General features: G+C 52.5%; 1 protein-coding gene across 1 annotated transcript in view; it reads right to left on the bottom strand.

Annotated features, from left to right (window-relative positions):
* Positions 1 to 14,488, bottom strand: part of HMCN2 (hemicentin 2) — a 113,938-nt gene that overhangs the window by 75,897 nt on the left and 23,553 nt on the right. The window contains exons 16-21 of the mRNA XM_034793850.1: positions 5,711 to 5,905; positions 4,662 to 4,757; positions 2,987 to 3,114; positions 2,136 to 2,280; positions 1,173 to 1,285; positions 557 to 716 (exon numbers count right to left, since the gene is read on the bottom strand). Coding sequence (XP_034649741.1) covers positions 557 to 716; positions 1,173 to 1,285; positions 2,136 to 2,280; positions 2,987 to 3,114; positions 4,662 to 4,757; positions 5,711 to 5,905 — 837 coding nt within the window. The remainder of the gene's footprint in view (positions 1 to 556; positions 717 to 1,172; positions 1,286 to 2,135; positions 2,281 to 2,986; positions 3,115 to 4,661; positions 4,758 to 5,710; positions 5,906 to 14,488) is intronic.

The raw sequence follows: 14,488 nt of genomic DNA, 5'->3' as shown, positions 1-14,488 counted from the left end.
GGGTACTAGCAATAAGAGGCAGCCCCTGCCCCAAACAGCTGACGCTCGCAGATAAAGGGCGGAGTGGGGAGAAGGAGACACAGAGAAGTGAAGCGACTTGCCCAAGGCCATACAGACAAGTCAGCTGCAGAGCTGGGAATACAATCCAGGTCTTCTGCTTCCCAGAGCAGTGCCCTACCCACTGCACCACGCTGCCCCTGCACGTTCTCTAGAATCCCCCTGCACGGGGCAGTACGAGGTCTGGGCAGCACTGACGCTCCCATGGGCTAGGCAGGGCTCATTGACGAGAGAGCTGGAGGCTCAGCCGCAAACAGGGAAGGGAAGGAAATGTTCACTGGAAGAGGGGAGTGTCTGTGTTTCTATCGGGGCGGAGAGGGCTTGGGAAGGGGGAGAGAGCCGGGAACGGGCTCGGCGAGTCCCGAGGCTCCTATTAATGCACCTGGCGGGTGCTGAGCTCCCTTCTGCTGTTAGCCCAGTCTCGCTGGTCGAGGGGGCCATTTTAACAGGCCGTGTCCTTGGCCGGGTCTTCCCCAAGCAAGCGGACAAGCGGACTCACTGTTGACAGAGAGCTGGATTTCCCGGCTGGCGGAGCCCCCCAGGTTGGTGGCCGTGCAGACGTAGACACCCGAATCTCCAGCCGAGGGCAGGGGGATCAGGAGGCTCCGGTCGCTGGGGATGTGGTAGTGGGGGCTCCGGGAGGAAAGGGGCTCCAGTTCCTTTAAAGGAAAAGAACAAACAGCAGGGGCTCCGGAATTAACCGAGTGTGTGTGTGGGGGGGGGGGGGAACATGGGCGAGAGGCGCTCGGCTGGTGCTTTTAACCCTTCTCCCGCTGGATTCCCTCAGGAGCATCCATCTCCACAACTCCTGGATGCTCTGGGATCTAAGCACCCTCCTCACTCCGGATACACCGCGCAGCCTTAAGGCCAATCTCTCTGGCCCTGTCTGCACTGGGAAACGGCTCTGTGTTAGCCACAACTCAGCACTCAGTGGGGACCTCAGGGTTCACCACAACCTGACATGGGCCAGTCCCGGTCTGCCCCGGGCAGAGAGCTGGTGACTTGTGTTCTAACACACCCCTGCAGCAGTCAGCCTTTGCCAATATACTGCCAAGAAAGAGTCATCTTTCTGCCCCCGCTCCCACCCTGACCAAGCATTAGAGCCTCCACCCTACCTTTGTCCAGGTAACAGTGGGGAAGGGAACTCCACTGGCATTACACGGCAGGGTGACCGCCACTCCCTCGTTGGTGCTATAGAGGGCAGGACCAGGCTGAATGCTGGGCGGAACTGTAAGCGAGAGAAGCGTCCTCCTTACTGCTTACTACTGAGAACAGCGAGGCAGGGCCAGCGCTCAGGGCTTGATTTCCAAGTGCTCGGCACTCACAGCGGCAAGAGATCTCAGCTCCCACTCAGCCATCTAATTAAGCGCCAGATCTGCATGTGCGCTCGGCGACCCCAATGGCCCGGTTTTCAAGGGAGCCCAGGTCCTTTTGAAAAGCCCTTCGGAAAAGCTGGCGATTTAGTAGAGGGCCAGCTTCTGAAAACAGCTCAGCTCTCCTGGCCGGACGTGACCAAATGGGAGATGAGCCATTTTGAAAAAAATCTAGCCCCAATTGGGAGTGCTAGGCCCTTCTGAGAATCCCAGCCTTAAAGTCACTGCCCCCTAGGCAGCTCCACCCATCTCAGAAGCCCCCGCTTACGTGTCCCCCTCATGTCTGTGCCTTTCAGTCAGCACACCCAGGAGTTTTAGTACGCAGCTGAAGTCTACTTGTCCAGAATCGAATTGCACTTGTGCAGGCCAGTCAGATGTCCCAGAGCTGCCAGATAATAGGAATTTTCCTAAATTCTTTTGTCAACAACATGCTGCCCTGGGGACTGACGCTTGCTAAGGAAACCGGCTCCAACAGCGCACGTTTTTCTCGCCTGGAGATAACATCGTTGCTGCTTTCGCTCCGTGGCAAGAGCCAGGTCTCTTCCAAAAGGCACCGTGGTTTCGTAGGTGCTCTGCAGGAAGTTGGCAGAGGAGGTGCGCACTCAACACCCACCGCGGCAGCTGCCTCCACGAACTGTAACACGACAGCGTGCAAAGCCAGCAAGCAGACGAGCAACGTGCAAAGCCCGGATCTAAACCGCTCACCGTGGATGGCAAGAGTCACGTTCTGCCTGCGAGAGCCAATGGCGTTAGTGACCACGCAGGTGTATTTCCCAGCATCCTCCTGGAAGGCCTGGTCTATATGGAAACTTCCATCTGTGCGTATGGCATGGCGGCTGTCCAGCGTGACCTGGGAACAGAGAGAAACCATGAGTCAGGATTGATGGTCAGTTCAACGAGCATCACATGCTTGTCCCTCTGCCTTTAGAAAATGTCTAAGGTCAGATCCCCAGCTAGTATAAACTGGCATCGCTCCGTTGACTTCAACAGAGCTATGGCAGTTTGTACCAGCCAAGGATCTGGCCCCTGGAGGAGCTCAGAGAAGAGAGACAATCACCGGGGGCTCTGTAGGTGGAGACTGGCTCTGTGATGACACAGGGGAGCTATTACAACAGCCCCCCAGTCTCTGAAGGGGGTAACTGTGGAGGAAGAGGAGTTATTTAGTGCAACCTGGAGGGACATAACTCATAGTAAAGGGGGAAATTAAGAAAGAGAAAAATTTAGGCTGAATATCACGGCAAAGCTTCCTGACAGCGAGATCTGTATGATGGTCTCCCAAGGGAAGGGGTCCGAGTGGTAACATCTGGGGGTTATCCGGGCTATTCTCCGAAGCCTTTTCTGTCTCTTGCTTTGATTGTACCATCATCCCGCTGACTAACACCATCACAATGACATGACGCAGCACAACAAATGCCATGCTGCTGTCAATAACAATCAGATTTATCTCCCAGGCTCCACCAACGCAAGGACTCTGCTGACCTGTGCATGACTCACCACTCTCCGCCCCCGTTCCCCCCAGGGCAGCAAATTAAACAGACAGAGGACCAAGACCTCACCGGCTGCCCGTCCTTTAGCCATCGTCGGTCTGGAAGAGGCTTCCCAGCCAGGATAATGCATGGCAGTGAGACGGGCTGACCCTCATGGGCACGGATCACAGGGGCCCCGACAGCTATCGCTGGGGCAACTGGAGAAGGAAAAGGCGACATTAAGTGGGGACAAGCTGGCTTTAAGAAGCCAGGACAACAGTTCTGCTTCTTGGTGTGTTTTATAAATTAGCCTCCAGGATGAAACATTATTAATCTGAGACTTGTCCAGCCTCTGAAAGCAAAACAGTTCTTGGTCACACCACTGCACGAGGGTCACCGTGCTGGCTGGATCGACGTGCCAGAACAGCTGCAGGGGCCGAGACTCAACCCAGGGTTTGGCCATAGGTTAGTGCATCTATTTTGTCCTCATGCAGGTTCCTCACTGCCCTCTGCTGGGGGGAACTTTGGATCTGCATGTGTATAAACCCGTTGGGTCATCCCCTAAGCTATTCTACGGACATCTCAATTGTGAATGGCTGCACCCGCTAGGGGCTGCATCCGACAGTCTATCAGATCGAATATTACTACGCGGGTACAAATACACTGGCTTCATGTGTGATCACGTCCCTGTCTAGTGACTGGCCCGAGTGACTAACAGCCCAGTTATTTACAGCAAAAGGAGTTACGCCTTTAGCTCAAGTGGCAGAGCCCTGTATTCGTGGTGCTGTGAAGGTCGCAGTTCAATCCCTGCTGATGACATCCACGTATGCAGAGGGGGCTCTTTGCAACACATTACCGCTAGAAATGGACCAGAGCCACAACATCTCTATCTGGACGTCTCTATCAATCTGGATCTCATTTCCCCCCAAAGATCAGATCTGGGAATTTGGTTCAGCTTAAACCTATCCACCTTGCCCAAGACTGCAGGGGGGCTGGCTGCATGATTTGGGTAAAGGTTCATCTCTAGATACAGTATCATGAACCTAAACGTCAAAGGGCATTACATTTAGCCCCAGGCAGTGGGCATTGGAATTCCCAAGCTGCATATTCCAAAGGAGCGACCGGTGTGGAACAAGAGTCAGCCCCATCATTACAGGTTTCAGAGGAGCAGCCGTGTTAGTCTGTATCCGCAAAAAGAACAGGAGTACTTGTGGCACCTTAGAGACTAACACATTTATTTGAGCATAAGCTTTCATGGGCTACATTAACTTGGGCTTGAATAGAGACTGGGAGTGGCTGGGTCATTACACAAATTGAATCTGTTTCCCCATGTTAAGTATCCTCACACCTCTTGTCAACTGTCTGAAATGGGTCATCTTGATTATCACTACAAAAGTTTTTTTTCTCCTGCTGTTAATAGCTCATTTTAATTAATTAGCCTCTTAGAGTTGGTAGGGGAACTCCCACCTTTTCATGTTTTCTGTATGTATATATATACACACACACACATCTATCTATCTATCTATCTATATATCCTCACTATATGTTCCATTCTATGCATCCGAAGAAGTGGGCTGTAGCCCACGAAAGCTTATGCTCAAATAAATGTGTTAGTCTCTAAGGTGCCACAAGTACTCCTGTTCTTGTTACCATCATTACAGACACGGACATAGGGACAGTCAGCGTCTGCGCCCCAGGCTTTCATTTGCTTTAGCAATGGCATGAGGCTAATAAAACAAACATGTTAAAAAGAAAGACTGTAAACCATGTCCGGTGACCATGAGCTTGGCCTCAGCCTGGATCTTCCCAAATACATTCTGTGCTTCGCAGACATAGACGGCTTGGTCATCCAGTGACACACCTGGGGCAGAGGGAGAGGAAAGGTCTGAGCAAGGCAATACAGAGGGGCTCAGCCAGGTCTCTGAGCTCTGGTAGGGGGAAGAGCCCACACCAGCAAACCGTGGGGCCACCTTAAAAACAATCCCGCACTGCCTAGCATTGTCCCATACATCTGTCCAAGGTGAGTGGGAAGTGGGCGTGTGACAGCATGCTGGAGGTCTGACCCAGCACTCTAGTCACGAAGGTATTAGCTATTCCTCCCCTCAAGAGTGGATTTCATTGGGAGATCGGTGCCCAATGGCTTAATTAGGAAGGAGGCTGATGAGCAAATGAGGACGATTGAGTTCATGTCCACTCGTATGTCGCCGCACGAGGCTGTACTGATTATTGGTGGAGGGGACCTAATAAATAACACACGGATGCTTATAAACCTGGAAAGCATCCAGCCTGCTTGTGGTGGGCCAAAGGGTGGAGACGTTAGCCCTGGTACAGGGCGTACCATGCTCCCACGTCGGAACGGTAGCGCCTCACACTCCCTTTGCAAACAATGTGCAAGGCAGTGGAGAAGCAGGGCCACTGGTTAGCAAAAGTAAGAGGCAACAAGCTCGTGCAAAGCCAGTTGTGAAAGCGTACACACCTCGGAGTGCAGTTACCAAAGGATGCAAACACAAGGAATATGCCAAACCCACCAACTTCTTCATACAACAAAGCAAGGGCATAAGTCCAATTCCCTCCCACAACGCTTATGTGTATACACAAGGTCACAACACACCTGCAACACTGCACAAGAGAAGAGTACACACATCTTTTGGCAGACAATACACAGAAATACTCCGCACACCCAGTCATGTGCGCAGTGTGTACACACATCCAGATGTGCATGCAACACATGTGCACGCACCCAGATGTGCACTAAGTGCTCGTGCCTAGGCATACACCTGTACATGCGTGTACAAATGGTCCCAGTTCTCTTACTTTCCATAAAGAGTTCACCAGACTCCAGAAGGCTGGAATTGCTGAGCAGACCAGGCTGGGCAGTGACAGCTTTGCCGTCCTGTCTGGACCACAAAATCAGTGGAGGAGGATGTCCCTCAACGCGACATGCCAGACTGATGCTCTTCCCCATCTCCACAGACACGTCCTGTGGGCGTTCTGCAAACCGAGGGGCAGCTGAAAGAGAAAGCCGAGAAGAGTCTGACACCAATTTAGCGTAATCTCTAAATGGGACAATCGGTTTCATTCTAAAGGGCACGTAGGTAGGTCTTCTCTGTGCTGGAAGTTTCCCTTTTGGATCATATCCATTCCACACCCCAGCCCCTGAAGACAATCTGTACCCCATTCCATTTTAAATACGTTATTGACATTAAAAGAAGTTTCCAACAGACGTAGAAATTTAAATACAGGTTTAGCTAAAATGTATTTCACATGAGCGTACAACCAGCAGGACTCACAACACCAAGATGCACTAGGGTGTGCGACAGACGCAAGTCGAGAGGTAGAAGGCCCAGTGCTTGGCATATGGACAGGATGACCTAATAAGTCCTGTTGTCTCTAACATCTGATCATCTTACTGATTAACACAATGACACGACCGGGTCCAACTCAGTCATGGTGGACAGGAGAGAAAGTATCTGGGACTTGGGTACTTCACCCTCTTTCAGTTCTAGGTCAGTATGTCCCTCTCTGCTGCTTTACATGCTGAGGATCTCTGTTGAGATGGAGATAACTATAGACATGAACGGTCCTATCTATAGACAACATGGATCTTCTCCGTCTCCATTGCCAAGGGTTGGCAGTACTAAACTCCTGGTCACCCTGGGACCTACCTGCCAGGATTTGAAAGCCAGTGATTTAACCAGTGCCAGCCCCTTCAGACCTATTAGTTGCCAGATGCAGGTTGTGTTTTAACTTGTAAGATGGTTTTGCATTCATGGTGGACATGAAAAGAGGCAGGAACTTGGCCAGGGACACTCTGACAAATGTGATCTTCCTTCTCCGGGGCTTCATTTTTCTTATAAAATAAATCAAGAATTGAAATCCCCAAGGAGCATGATGCAATTCCACGTGGCTCTTAATAGCTGCCATTTAAAAAACAATTAAGAGCCCCAGACACATCGGCTGTTTTCAGATTGTCCGTTTCCATTAACGTGGAGGGAGGCATCTAGCTGCAGCATATCACACCGCGGTGCCCACTCACGATGGGAGTTAGAAGATCTAGCTCGGAGCTCAGCTAAGAATATCTAAACAGCTTGAGACAAACGGAGAGGGGAGCAAATTGCAGAAGCCAGAGGGGAAAAGCCCCGGTTGGTCACTGAATCCACCCCGCAAGGCCCCACGTGGCGCTGTGCCTCAGGGGTATTTCTCACTGGTTTGCCCAGCTCACAGATGACCCAAGTGACAAGCTCCCATCACCCCCGCGGGGGGACCCTCCCATATCGGCACCACTCTCTCAGTTTCTCAGCCCTTCGCTCATCACTTTACTGGGATGGGAATGTGGGGGGACGAGGGAGAGTTTGAGGGAAAGAGACCCTTCATTTCCCCACAAGTTCACCTCCCAACTTGGCAGATACCGAGCTAGATACAGCAGGTCGCAGGGTAACTAAGACAGCACGAGAACCAAGCAGCTTGCACCAGTCAGCCCAAGAGAGAGAAAAAAAGGGCTGCCCCAAAGTTAATCTGGGGCATCAGGGGCCTGATCTAAAGTCCTTTGGAGTCATTGGGATCGCCCCCCAGTAGACACAGGGCTAGGTTCTATGAGGACATAGATGCTTTTCAAAGGCCACCCAGAGACCCATCGCTCACTGTTCGCCTCCGTCTCTCCCTGCAGGCCTGGTTTCCAGGCTGTCCGCCTGAGGCAGTCACTCAGACGGGCACTTTAGCCGGCTGGTGTTTGGGTTCTACACACCGGTTTGAGTGTCCCTAGATGGAGCTTGTTCATCCTGTCACAGGTGCCCATGTCTAAGAACTGCAAACCCTTCCCCTTTACCTCCACTTCTGCCCAGCATGAGGGCGGAGTCCTGCGCTCCAATGCGCTCAGGGCTTGCTGCTGGGAAAGCGATGCCCTCTTGTTCCCCTGGGCCTCTCCTCCAGCATAGAACAGTCTCAACACCTGGTCTGGGCAATTCCCACGCTGGTTAAACAGCTAACGTTACAGAATTCACCCCACTGCCTCCCTTTATAATGAGTCTAGCAGCTGCCTTGCTAGCACCATGCAGGACGGAGCCAGATACAGGAACCGAGCGCTGAGTGGGGGAGCCTGCAGTCAGGACAGTGTACACAACACACACACACACACACCAGAGCTGGCTGCCTTTCTGACACCAGTGCAGGCCCACCAACTTCCCCCCGCAGCACCAGAAGCCAGGCAGACGGCCCCTGTCCCTTCCCCTTCCTTCTTCCGGCCTGGGGAAACCTGGGCTCACTCCATAGCCCTGCCAGGAGCTTTGCTCTTGATTATATTAGCATACGAGAAGCAGCAGCTGGGTCAGGAGAGCGTCTGAAGGAGGCCCACACCCCACCGTACCCTTGGCTTTGAGCCCCTGCCACATCGGAAAAGATAGCCGGGGGCAGCCTGTTCAGAAGAGGAGGTTGACTCCTTGTCTCACGTCCTTTTGGCTGCCGCTCCTCGCTAAGCAATGCCTAGCTGCAGCATGTCTTTGTTCTGTTCTTGTGTGTCGGCGCAAACACACAAAGATTTCTGAAAATCCCCAAACACACCCTGTCTGCTCCAAACCACAACAGCAGCTGCTAGACTACTCGCATCCTCAATTCTTAGTGTGCCCCAAAGAGTGGGAGGCGGCTTTTTTCACCGTCAACATGCGGGGAGTCTAACTGGCAAATTCTTCCCTCCCAAGTGCCCCTCTTTCCCTCCCCAGGCCGGCAGGGGCCAGGCTGGCAGGCTGCGGAGACAGAGCTCACCTGCACTAGAGCGAGACCAGAGCCAAGACTGGACCCAGTCAGGTCCCGTTCTCACTACATGCTTTACCCGTGCTCTAATGGGCTCAGGAGACAACCATGTTGTAACTAGGTCTGACTGGGCTATAGTCATAGCAAAGCCATGGCTTAAGTCTCGGGGGTTAGGGAGTAGCTGGCCAGGATCCCACTGGCTGATCTAAGAGCATTAATAACAGAGTGGCACCCATCCAGGCCTCAGCTGTGATGGAGGGAGGTCGCAGTCCAAGACCTCATGGCTGAAGAGCATTCAAGGAAGAACAAAGAATGGGTGGTGAGTGGGAGGAGACTTCTCCGAGATTTCCCAGAGCTCTCGCCCCGCAGAAGCGGGGACAGAATTGGGAAATTCCTCCTGAAAGTATCACAACAACAGGAGTGAGAATCACCCTCCCAGTCAAGCAGCGGGTCCAAGAACGCAGCGGGTGGGGGCTTTCCGACCCTCTCCCTCCCCACGGATTCCCGGGAGAGCCCCTGCCCACCACTAGGAAGCACAAACTGCTCTGTGCCCCATTGTGTGGTGACACCACCCTGCTCGGACCCAAGGAGTGCAGGACTGAGCCGGGTCACGCTGATGCAGAGGAGGGGAGGCTCCCCGACTAGTAAACAGAAGTGCCGTACCTGCCTGACGAGGCACTGAACCTCCTCTCCCATGGAGGTGGCACCATGTCCTCTCGTAAGAGCCAGGAGTTGGCATTCCCCACTGCTGCCCAGACAGTGACACAGCCACCAGGCTGGGGAAGCTGCTTTCAAGCCTTAGCGCTCAAATCTGCCTTTGCTGGCTTCGGCTACGCCTCACGGTGCTTCTCGCCCATTCTCTAGCTCCCCCTGCCCCGGCTGCACTGGGAGAACGGTAGAGAGCCAGCTGCGTTTCAGCAGCCCGAGCCAGCGTGCCGACAGCAGAGCAACTGGACCCCAGGGCCGGGTGCGTGGGGGGTGCTGGCTGGGACCCGCTGCCTGAGGAAATCCCCCTCCGCTGCTGGCAATGGCTCTGCAGTCTGTACCAACGGGAACCACAGCTGCTCTGCACTTGACCTAGGGGAACCGGCTGGGCAGAGGGTCCTCTTGTTTCAAAACAGCTCAGGCTCTGCATCCCCCTGAGAAAAGCCAGGTGGCCTGGAGCCAGCTCAGCCCACACCACCGTACGCGCAGTGAGGAGCTCCCCCTGAGGAGGGGTTCAGTCAGTCACCCCATTCATGCTAGTCGGGCCCCACCTGCTCTGTCCAGCAAGCTGGGGGCAGAAGGGACGAGCACAGAGTTTGCAGCTGAGAAGTCCCAAGGTTTCCTCTTGGCTTGGCCCCTAAACGAGAGTCTCTGAGCCTGAGCGGGTCTGCGTGAACCCACCACCAAGGACTGCCACAAGGCTGGTGCTGCTCTCACTCCCAGAGGTAGTAACCAGCCTGTCTCCTCTGCTCCACCGGGCAGGGCATCTCTGCCTCCCCTCCCCACGCTGAACCCAGGGCAGATGATCCAGTACAATTCTGCTCACCATGGTGTAGGGTTCAGTCCCACAAACCCCACGCAGACATTGGCCTCAGTGGCACTGCTAGCATGAGGGGCAGTTTGCAGGTGTGGGGACACAAAACCATATTTAGCAGCCCTGTGCTTGGCTGCAGAGAGTGGTATAGGACGGCTGGAGCCAGCCCAGAAGAATACAGTGTACGTGGCATGGTGCTGTAGGGCAGGGAAGGTCCTAGAGCTCCACAGAAAGACACAGAACTCCTATCTCCGGGCAGGGTGCTGGGCTAAGACCTCCCTGTTCTGTGAGAGGAGCACACAATGGCACTGCAGCAGAAGTAAAAAAAAACAGTGCCGGATACAGCTAAATAGGGGAGAGAGATTTACCTGCATCCATTGCAAGGGTTGGAGAGAACTGGGAGTGAATTTCAGTGGTGGCTTATTTGTGTCAGCAGGATCTCTCGACCCCCTGGAGGCAGACCCAGCTACACTTCAGAAGCAGGCCCTTCCCTTCTGGACTAACACCTTCCCCATTCCAGATCACAGCTAATCAGTAGGCTGTCCTCTGGCTAGCTCTCACCAGGCTGTCTTGCCCCTTGCTGGAGCCACGCCATTGCCTGTGAATCTGCCCCTTTCCCAATTTTGCGCTACACATTTTTGACCATGAAACATTTTCAATTTCACCTATTCTGACCACAGCCAGAGACACATGCGTAACCACAGCACTTTCATACCATGTTCTTTCAAGCCTCCAGCCCCCCTGTGTTCAGAGTGAAGAGGAGAATGACAGAACCATCGGCAGCAATGGGTCTCCTATAGAAGTATGACACTCTGTACCTCAAAGTAGCACCCTGGAACCCCCACTTTCACCACTGTCATATGATCATGACAGATTAAGTTTGCGGATGATACTAAACTGGGAGGGGTTGCAAGTGCTTTGGAAGATAGGATTAAAGTTCAAAATGATCTGGACAAACTGGAGAAATGGTCTGAAGTAAACAGGATGAAATTCAATAAGGACAAATGTAAAGTACTCGATTTAGGAAGGAACAATCAGTTGCACACAAAATGGGAAATGACGGCCTAGGAAGGAGTACTGAGGAAAAGGCTGTGGGGGTCATAGTAGACCACACACAAGCTAAATATGACTCAATAGTGTAACAGTGTTGCAAAAAAAGTGAACATCATTCTGGGCTGTATTAGCAGGAGTGTTGTAAGCAAGACACAAGAAGTAATTCTTCCGCTCTACTCTGCGCTGATTAGGCCTCAACTGGAGTATTGTGTCCAGTTCTGGACACCACATTTCAGGAAAGATGTGGACAAATTGGAGAGAGTCCAGAGAAGAGCAACAAAAATTCTAGATTAAAGGTCTAGAAAACATGACTTATGAGGGAAGATTGAAAAAATTGGGTTTGTTTAGTCTGGAGAAGAGAAGACTGAGAGGAGACATGACAACAGTTTTCAAGTATGTAAAAGATTGTTACAAGGAGGAGGAAGAAAAAATGTTTTTCTTAACCTCTGAGGCTAGGACAAGAAGCAATGGGCTTAAACTGCAGCAAGGGCGGTTTAGGTTGGACATTAGGGAAAACTTCCTAACTGTCAGGGAGGTTAAGCACTGGAATAAATTGCCTAGAGAGGTTGTGGGATCTCCATCATTGGAGATTTTTAAGAGCAGGTTAGACAAACATCTGTCAGGAATGGACTAGATAATTAGTCCTGCCATGAGTGCAGGAGACTGGACTAGATGACCTCTCAAGGTCCCTTCCAGTTCTCTGATTATGATATGTTTTGTACAATGCATTCCTTGTGAGGTATTTTAAAAGCTTTGATCTGTTGAACCTCATTATCCTGTTGAATTGTATATGCTATCAATGCATGCATAGGCGCTGACTCCGTGGGTGCTCGGGGGCTGGAGCACCCATGGGCAAAAATTAGTGGGTGCTCTGCACCCACTGGAAGCCGAGCTCCCCTCACCCCCTGCCCCACCTCCTCCTCCTCCCCTGAGCACACTGCGTCCCCGCTCCCCCGCCTACTTCCCAGCACTTCCCGCCCAGCCACCACCAAACAGCTGTTTGGCAGCGTTAGCATGCTCCAGGAGGAAGGGGGAGAAGTGGGAACATGGCGCGCTCAGGGGAGGAGGCAGGGAAGAGGCAGGGCTGGGGCGGGAATTTGGGGAAGGAGTTGGAATAGGGGCAGGGAGGGGATGGAGTTGGGGTAGGGACTTTGGGGAAGGGGGTGGAGTGGGGGCGGGGCCGGGGGCAGCGGGGGGGGGTCGAGTACCCACAGGAAAGTGGGGAAGTCGGCGCCTATGATTGCATGTGACGTTATGAAGTGTTGCTATCTGTGTTACTGAAATTCATTGGGAGGCTGGGAGGTGCACACAGCTTGCCTTTCAGTAGGGACAGAGGAGAAACGATCACTGGCCAGACAGGCGTCGATGGCCCATCCAGAAGAATCCACTATCCCAGAGACGCCACAGAGAAAGCGCCTCCCCAAGGAGGGAAGCCTAACCCTCACAGCAAGGATCTTTCTAGCAGCTACAAGAAAGTATAAAAGAGGAACAGTGACATCATCGCTTGGCCTCTCTCCTCCCCCATCTCAACACCTGGAAGATCATCTGGAAGACAAAGCCTTTGAACTGGGGAGATGAGTCCCAGGCTGACAGGCAGTTCAGTCTGTGTATTGAGAACTGTGAGCTGCCTGTAACATCTATGAGGGTGAAAGACTGCTTTAGATCCTGTTTAGTTTGTTAGAGCTTAGATGGCGTTGCTATTTTTATTTCTTAGGCACCCAACTTTGATCTTGATGCCTGCTACTTATAATCACTTACAATCTCTCTTTCCGTAGTTAATAAATCTGTTTTATATTTTACCTAGAACAGAGTGGTTTTGGTTGCAGTGCGTGGGGAATCTCAGCTCAGATGACAAAGGCTGGGGCATGTCCTCTTTCCTTTGAAGAAGTGGTGAACTAATTAATGAACTCGCACTGTCTAAGGGAGTCTTGAGCAGTGTAAGATGGTATATTTCTGGGGTGCAAGGCCAGGGGCTGGGGTGGTTGGCTGGTGCCTCTCTCTGTATGATTCAGGAGCAGCTCTGGGAGCATTCATGCCATTTAGCTGGGTGTGGAGCTCCATGTGCTGGTGGCTGAGTGATCACAGTGCCTGGAGGGGTTTGCTGCTTGCCACTAGCATAGCTTTGGGAGAGACAGTCCAGGCTGGAGAGTTAAGGAGGCACAGTGGTCCCACAGTTCCAGGCTGCAACTTAGTAGAGACTGGGTCTATAGCACCTCTCACTGTTTCCTCTCTCTAGCTACATATAGTCAAACCTGTACAGTACTTAGATGGGTGCCCGAAAAGGAGCATACACGCTCTAGGACATGATGCTGGTGACTCAGTAGGTGGCGCTCTTCTCTCTCACATGAGAGGCAGTGAAGTCTTCTAGCTACGGCACTGGAGTGGTTCTATTCCTAGCTCTGTTACGGACCTGCTGTATGACCTTAGGGAAGCCATTTCACCTCTCTGTGTTATCTGCTGTCTGCCTTGCCTCTCGTTAGACTGAGCGCTCTCCAGGGCAGGGAGCTCCTCTCACTAGGAGTCTCTACAGGGCCTGGCACAACGGGGCCTCCCAGTGCTACTGCAATAAAACAACTCTGTTTGGAAGAGATGTGAAGTGCAGTCCCTGGGCATACAAGGACGCGATCCTTTTACAATCTGCATGACGCTAGAGGTGTCCCACAACCTGGCCCACTCTCAGCTTGAGCATTTACTTTACCTGCCCAAATCAACCCTGCAACTTCAAATGGACGCAGCCTTCTACTTCAATTCCTGCCCCGAGGTGTCATGCATCAGTAGAAATCCCCCTATAGTTTCATGGTTAGACTCTTCGCCCCCTATAGCTAGAACTCCTGCCAGATAGCACAGTGCTGGTTGCCGCGTTCCCACCCTAGAAAGGGCTCATTCCAGCGGTGCAGTGAGTGACGGGATCTTGGTTGTGTAGAACATCCAGAACTAAATCCTGTCCTCACTTATGCCCTGGAAAGCCCCATAGACTTCAGTGTGGGCGCAGAGCCCAAGGGCAGGATGAAATCCAGAACTAGGCTGGCTGCTATAAACTGACGGGAGCGGAGAGAGAGCTCACCTGTAACAGGGCAGAGAGTGGAGGTATCAGTGAATAGCTCAGAGTGCAGAACTGGGTCATTCCAGTCTAAACTCCTGTGAATTCTCTCAAAGGGGTACAGAGAGACCAGGTGGGTGAGGTATTATACCAACTTCTATTGGGCCAATAAAAGATACTACCTCATGGCTACAACTACACTGCGTACATCCCAGCGGAGCAGGTCATTTGCCAC

Source organism: Trachemys scripta, chromosome 17 (genome assembly GCF_013100865.1).
Source record: "Trachemys scripta elegans isolate TJP31775 chromosome 17, CAS_Tse_1.0, whole genome shotgun sequence".
Lineage (NCBI taxonomy): Eukaryota > Metazoa > Chordata > Testudines > Emydidae > Trachemys > Trachemys scripta.
The sequence above is the reverse complement of the archived record's forward strand: the minus strand, read 5'-3'. Positions and strand labels throughout refer to the sequence as shown.